The 7,695-nt window shown below is 35.6% G+C and overlaps 1 protein-coding gene across 1 annotated transcript; it reads right to left on the minus strand.

Moving 5' to 3' along the window:
* Positions 1 to 2,979: 2,979 nt before the first annotated feature.
* Positions 2,980 to 4,626, minus strand: LOC133779943 (endochitinase A1-like). The gene is made up of 3 exons (XM_062219839.1): positions 3,834 to 4,626; positions 3,448 to 3,470; positions 2,980 to 3,189 (listed from the first exon to the last, which is right to left on the minus strand). The coding sequence occupies exons 1-3, from the start codon at positions 4,624 to 4,626 to the stop codon at positions 2,980 to 2,982; spliced, it is 1,026 nt and encodes a 341-aa protein (XP_062075823.1).
* Positions 4,627 to 7,695: the final 3,069 nt, after the last annotated feature.

The following is a 7,695-nucleotide window of genomic DNA, read 5'->3' on the forward strand; positions in this document are numbered from 1 at the left end:
GATGACCGAACGGGCGGCATCGGAGCTCGAGCAGAGAGGTTGCGTGAGAGAGAGAGAGACTAATTTTATTATTTTTCTTTATTTAATTATTAAAAAACTAATTTTCAGTTATTTATTATTTAATTAAATCAAAATTTTGAGTATAAAAATAATTTTAATTTTTTTATTTATTTTTAAAATAATTTTTTTCTATTTAAAAAAATTAAATTGACTAATAAGGAATTGGCACGTGTTTACACGGTCAACTTTTAATGGACTTAATGGATTATGTACTAATAGAACCCGACGGAAGTAGACATTGAGTATTTTTCCTAAAAAAAATTATTGCTAAATTAAAATATATATATATATATAAATGAGTAATAATATAATTATTTATAAGTAGTTTGAAGAATTCATTAAAATCTTGTTGAAAAGTTTAATTAAGATTAAGTGAAAAATTATGTTATGCCAAATTCTAATTAAGTACGTGGAGTAATGAGGTCAACAAAATGTCAACCTTCAGAAAAGTAGTGCTCTAAGCATTCAGCTACAATATGGTCGTTTTTATGGTATAAAAACTAGGGTTGTGCAAAAAAAATTGCAAACCGGCCTTCATTTCAAACTGCCTAATCATTATATTGGGTGGGTTGAAATTTTTGACAATCTGTCCAATGTAACCCGACCTGCCCATGGATTTGTCTACTTTTTTTAATTTTATACTTATTTAATTATTAATTATACATATATAAAAGTAAATTCAAAGTAATTGTTTTTTATAATAAAAAAATCACATATTTTAAAATAATAATTATTGTAGTTACAAATACAAACTAAAAATAGAGAAAATAATAAATAAAATCAGCGAAAACTGAGTTTTTAGAAAAAAAATTAAAAAAAAGTTTCGGTTGAACTTCAATTTTTTTTAATTGGGTGGGTTACGGGTTGAAAAGTACCAACTTGATTATAAGTTTGGGTTTGTCAAAAATCCACCCAATCCGCCCAAACCGACCAATGAATACCTCTAATAAAAACATCTCGACAAAGTGAGACATGACTAGCTTGTTAATACGTCACATAGGAACTTGCTTGAGTTCATATTCTTAGTAGTTTCCATTCATGGAGACTATCATTAATGATATTTTTTATGATGAAAGAGTCAAGTCCAGGAACCAGGGAGTCACTTTGATTTAAGGGAATTTAAATGGTAAACAACCCTCTATAAATAGAGGATGACTTATGATTGTAACACACTGCTAAACTAGGACCATTACACTGTGTGTTTAAAATATTGTTTAAATCGTTAAGCGAGTCATTTGTGAAATTCCGTTTTTAGTAATTACCAAATTAATTAAACCAAGTAAATTAATTAAAGTGCGAAATGGTAATTAATTGTGTACACAGATTACAGTTCTGTCGGGACAGAAACCAAACTTGTTACGACAGAAACTAAACACAATAAAAAGATAGTGCAAAACAATAAAGAACACAACGAATTTTTACAAGGTTCAGAAACCCTTTCGGATAACCTACTCCTTGGGGCCACGCCCAGAGAATAAAACCAATTAATAAAGAATCACAAGTACAAAAACATTGACTTAAACAAAACAAGACTCCCTCTTGAGATTTACCGCAACTTGTTGTACTTCTCTTCACTAATCTGATCTTGATTGAAACGCTCAACCACTTGAACTCCCTTCAATGGCCAGCGAGTGCTTGCATCCTCCCAACGCAAGGCTTGTAAAAAAAAATCTTCTCCCGAAGACTATAAACGTTGTGTTCGAATTACAATGTGTATTCACTCATGAACATGGTATAAACTCACCATTAAAAACTAAACACACATATTACTACAAGATCACATGAATACTTATGATCTTGAATACAAAGAGGAACTCTCACAAATATTACAATAAAGCTCACGAATAAAGCACCAAAGAGTTCACTCTTCTCACTGTCTTTAGAGCCCTATTTATAGAGTCTTTTTCGTGCTCACAAAGGCAGAGAAAGAATTCTTCTAATAAAGGCAAGAATCACAGAAGTTATTCTTGATTGTCGAAGAGTTGCCTTATTTAGAAGATGCTGATCCAACAGATACGATATTGGCAGGGACAGCTCAGAACTGTGTCGGATCAAAACAAGCTCAAAAATGAAACAATAATTAATGACATTAAGAACCAGTTTCCTAATTGCAATCCTTGAGCTGCACGAAAATATATCAGCAAATAATTCAAAAATAACTTTGGGTAAGTTCCGAATATTTGCACTAAACTTTGTTTCCTTTATAAACAAAAAGAGACAATATATGCTAAATAAGGAAGCATATTATTGACCAAAAATCACACAAAAGGAAAGAGGGATTCCGAAAATTGGAATAAAGGAAACCAAATATTTCCAAACAAATCCGAAAAATATAATAAAGGAAAACAACTATTTCCGAAAATTATAATAAAAGGAAAACAAATATTTCCGAAAATTATAATAAAAGGAAACAATTAAATCAACCAATTTCTCTTTTAAGAAAAAAAGATATTTCTATAAAAATGCCAATTATAGGATTTACAATCTCCCCCTTTGGCAATTTTATAGACAAGGAATATCTATTTTTAAAAGATCCCTGCAAAACACAAGTAAGTGCTTAAAATCATAAGAGTCACAAAATAATCAAAAAATGAACTCCCCCTGCGAAAGATAACCAAAGCACAGTTAACAAAAGAAACCTATAAGAACCAGCAGGTTAACATAATCAAAGTGCCAAAAATAGAGTCACTCTCTCTCCCCCTCATTGTCTGAAAAAATGCCAAAGAACAAACAAATGAAATCAATAGAAAGACACATTAAGTGTGCTTTTACAACTAACAAAAGTAAAATAGATCAAAGGAACTGAGATCATCATGGGGCAGGAGAGCTGGATGCTTTGAGAGAGGCCAATGAAGCAAGAATTTGGCGCTGAGTTTCCTCCATGAGAGAGAACCGGACAGAAAGACTTGTAATGCCTGTCTAGACAGCAGCAAAATCAGTCGGGACAGCAAGAGCTTCGGTCACAACATTTCGAGAAGCAGGACCAGCAAGATTAATTCCTTTGACTTTCCAAGTTGTGGATGGAGGATGATCATCTTTGACTGTATAGGTGGGACCAACCAGGGGAGAAGTCAAGGTCTCATGAGACTTCTTCAGAGGACGTTGAGAGTCCAAAAGTTTGTAAATGACCTGCGGAAACAGCAAGTGTTGCCCCTTACGTTTGGCATCACTTAGAGACATGATTTGGTAAAAAATAACAGCTCCAAGATCTATGGCGACTCCAGTACCAATTTTGAACAATAGGAAGGCCATATCTTGAGTGATGGTGGAGGAATGTGTGGTAGGCATCCAATTAAACATAGCAAATTTGAAAAGAGCACCATAGAAATGAGTGAGATCGGTGACTCGAAGAGAGGTGCTCGGTTCCCACACCATAGCTTGACCAACCAGTTCAGACAAAACTTGGTCCTCTGCAAATTCAATAGAATCATCAATCTCCACAGGCACGAGATTGAGAGCCTTAGCAACTTCGGACGGGCTAAAATTATACCAATGACCCCTAACATAAACTTTATGGAACATAAAAGAAGATTGGTCTAATAACTCATCATTCAAATTTGCATAAAATTCATTAACAACCCGAGGCATAAACCCATCAAACCCAGACAAGGGGCGCAACCAACCTCTTTCCTCTAAAGTAAGCAATACCCCATAGACACGATGAGGAGCAAAAATAAAATTGCGTTCACTTATGAAATGACGATGGTCATAAAATTGCATGTTCTTCTCATTATCATTAAAACAGAATGTAAGAGAATGGGCTTTGAAAGAACCTGAGGTACGGATAGGAGCACCTTTTTGCTTCGCAAGTTTGGAAGACAATTCGGGAAATGCCAATGGAGTGGTGCCTTTTGGGTTCGATGCAACAGGAGAGGCTTCAGATGGGTCTTCTTCAGAGTCAGTCTCCTCAGCCAAATCATCAAGAGGAACTTCAGGATTTGGCTCGGTCAAAGAAGGGTCCAACTCAGGCTGAGAGTCTTCCGTCTCGGGAGAGAGATCCTCCGATGAGGTGCATGGGGGAGGATTGATGTTGGCCTTTAATTTAAAACGAGATAAAGGAGATGAATCATAGATGGAGCTGGTACCTTTAGATTTTTCCACTTTGGCCCTTTTCCCTTTCTTCGACCCAACAGCTTTGGACTTACGTTTGCCCTTTGCCTTGGGTGTCAACACATCAGGTGATAGTGAGGATTCAGAGTCATGATCAGAGGAAACAGACACATCTTCAGTGGAAGTTGATTTGGACTGACTAGTTGCCAAGGCCGGTTTGGCTTTTATTTGACCTTTGGGAGAGGCGAGTGAAACCGCCGAGGCTGGAATTGGCTCAGCATCCAAATTCGTGAACGTAACTCCTTTGCTAGAAGCACCAAGAACTGATGAACTTATAGGACCAGAAAGAGCAAGAACCTTCTTTCTTGCTGTGGTTTTAGAACGACGCCCTGGAGTAGGAGAGATAGCAGGGATTGATGCTGGGACCGAAAGAGTGGCAGTGGGAACAGATTCAGGAAGTGTCTCCTGCTGAGGCTTCACGGACTTGGAAGATGAAACACAGCCTCGAGTCTTCATGGCTGCTAAGAGAGAAACAAGTGAAACACACAAAGAAAGAAACCCTAAACACTTCGGTTATATGTGAGAGATTTAACAAGAAAAAAAACACTGATTATAAAACAACCAAAGGGACTCCGAATATATAAAGTATTCGGAACAAAAATGAGGCAAGTTCAAGAATGGGTAACCAAAAATGGGTAACCAGATTTTTAGTGATAAATGCCATAATATCTCCCTTTTTAAAACAAATTCTGTCACACCTCAAAATTGGAAACTTTTGAATATTTTTAGAATATATTGAGATAAAACAAATAAATTGCATAAATTAATTTTTCAAACCCCTTTTTCTAAGTACACGGTAGATAACAAATTTTATTTTTCAAAATTTTATTTATTATTTTTATTACAAAAATTGCCGAAAATAAGTGTAAATTGCCATACCATATGTGTCCATGTAAATCCCAAGTCCTGTTCAGAAGAAACAAGATAACCATATTTTTCACAAATTAGAGAAATGAGTTATAATTCAAATACTAAGAGACCATAATTCGAAAAACATACCAATCACAAAACATATTTGAGTCAATTCATTATATGTATGAGTCTTACAACCAACTTACACGGTCCAGAACAGGCATAAGTGTGTGCATGTGTAAGCAATTTGGCGTTTCTTTTTGGCTTTTTTAAAGCTAGGGTCATTGCCCATATTTGGCGATTTTTAGCCTTTTTCCAATTGTAACCATAATGGAGGCTATAACTCTTATACTGATGGTAGCCCTTTACGCTGGTAGAGTATCCTCCAATATAATTGCTAATTACCTGGTACCAACTTACTCAGTGCCGGCTTTCACACATCAGTATAGGTAGCTCTTTACCAAAATGGAGCCTGAAAAAGAAACTGGATTAGGAATGCTCATACAAAGATAATGATTTGATCAAATATAATTTTGATGTCTATGATTTTTCAAATATGGTTTTTTATTCCAACAAAGTATAAGACTCATAACGATCATTTTCTAAAATACAAAAAATATGCTCATCAAATTTCTTCCAGTCAGGACAAGAGATTTACACAAACACATATGCAAGGCAAGACAATCAATTTATTGGCAATTTCAAATAAAACAAACCCCCAAGGATTTCCTGAGGGAATCAAATCTGACCGTGTCTAAGGCTTTAGTAAAGATATCTGCAATTTGTTTGTTAGTCTCAACATATTCTAAAATTAATGTTTTGTTTTCAACAAGTTCCCTAATAAAATGATTACGAATGTCAATATGTTTGGTGCGAGAGTGCTGAACAGGATTTTTGGAGATATTAATAGCACTTGTATTATCACAAAAAATGGTTAAAGTTTTAACATCAAACCCATAGTCTGCCAACATTTGTTTCATCCACAAAAGTTGAGTACAACAGCTTCCAGCAGCAATGTACTCAGCTTCGGCTGTTGACAAGGAGATGGATTTTTGTTTTTTACTATGCCAGGAGACCAAATTGTTTCCTAAGTAAAAACAACCACCACTTGTGCTTTTTCGATCATCACTGTTTCCTGCCCAATCTGCATCACTATAGCACACAAGGTTATAATTTGTTTCTTTGGAGTACCAAATGCCTAAATCAAGAGTATTATTAATGTAATGAATAATTATTTTTACAGCAGTCACATGAGACTCCATGGGGTTCCCTTGGAAACGAGCACACATTCCAACACTGTAACTTATGTCAGGGCGACTTGCAGTTAAGTAAAGGAGACTCCCAATCATACTCCTGTAAAGAGTTGGATCAACTTTCTTCCCATTTTCATCTTTAGACAATTTGACCGTGGTACCCATGGGAGTTTTAGCCGGTTTAGATGCATCGAGTCCAAATATTTTCACAAGACTTCTTGCATACTTGCTTTGTGAAATGAAAATTCCTTCATCAGACTGCTTTACTTGAAGTCCTAGGAAGAAATTGAGTTCTCCTACCATGCTCATCTCAAACTCTTCCTGCATTTGTTTCACAAATTCCTGCACTAGAGAATCATTAGTAGAACCGAACACTATATCATCAACATAGATTTATGCTATCATAATATTTTCATCAACATTTTTGATAAATAGTGTTTTGTCTACTCCCCCTCTCTTGTACCCCTTTGAGACCAAAAATTGAGTTAGTCTCTCATACCAAGCCTGTGGGGCTTGTTTCAGCCCATACAAAGCTTTTTGCAATTTAAAAACATGATTAGGATTGTAAGGATCCTCAAACCCTTTGGGCTGTTCCACATAAGCTTCCTCATTCAAAAATCCATTTAGAAAGGCGGATTTTACATCCATTTGGAACAATTTAAAACCAAGAACACATGAAATAGCTAGCAATAATCTTATAGATTCAAGTCTTGCAACAGGGGTAAATGTCTCATAAAAATAAATTCCTTCAACTTGAGTGTACCCCTGTGCAACTAGTCTAGCTTTATTTCTTATTATGATCCCAAATTCATCAGTTTTGTTTTTAAATATCCACTTTGTACCTATAACATTGGTATGACTCGGTCTAGGGGCAAGAATCCATACCTCATTCCTTGTGAATTGATCTAACTCTTCTTGCATAGCATTGATCCATGATTCATCATTTAAGGCCTCCTTCAAATTTTTTGGTTCCAAAGTGGAAGTAAAACAAACAAATTGAACCAAATTTACATACCTCTTTCGAGTGACCATACTCTCTTCAAGATTTCCCAGAATAAGATCAGAAGGGTGATTCTTTTTTACTCTAGTTGATGGTTCTTTTTGAACGGAGTCAGAGGAAGTAATTGGCTTTTCCTTCTCTGTTTGCCCAGTTGTTGTTTCGACAGACTTGGCATTTGATACGTCAGCAGTGGCTGTTGTCCCCTCCGAAGGCTGTGCTGTCGAATCTGCCATTTCTTTATGATGTTGAACATCAATGAGCCTGTCAATTTCCTCCTCATTGGAGTACTCAGAAAAATCTTTTAAATCATCTACAACCACATTAGCTGATTCCATAATAGTTTGGGTTCTCATATTATAGACACGAAAAGCCCTACTATTAGTGGAATAACCAAGAAAAACTCCCATATCACTCTTAGCA

Source organism: Humulus lupulus, chromosome 5, assembly GCF_963169125.1.
Source record: "Humulus lupulus chromosome 5, drHumLupu1.1, whole genome shotgun sequence".
NCBI lineage: Eukaryota > Viridiplantae > Streptophyta > Magnoliopsida > Rosales > Cannabaceae > Humulus > Humulus lupulus.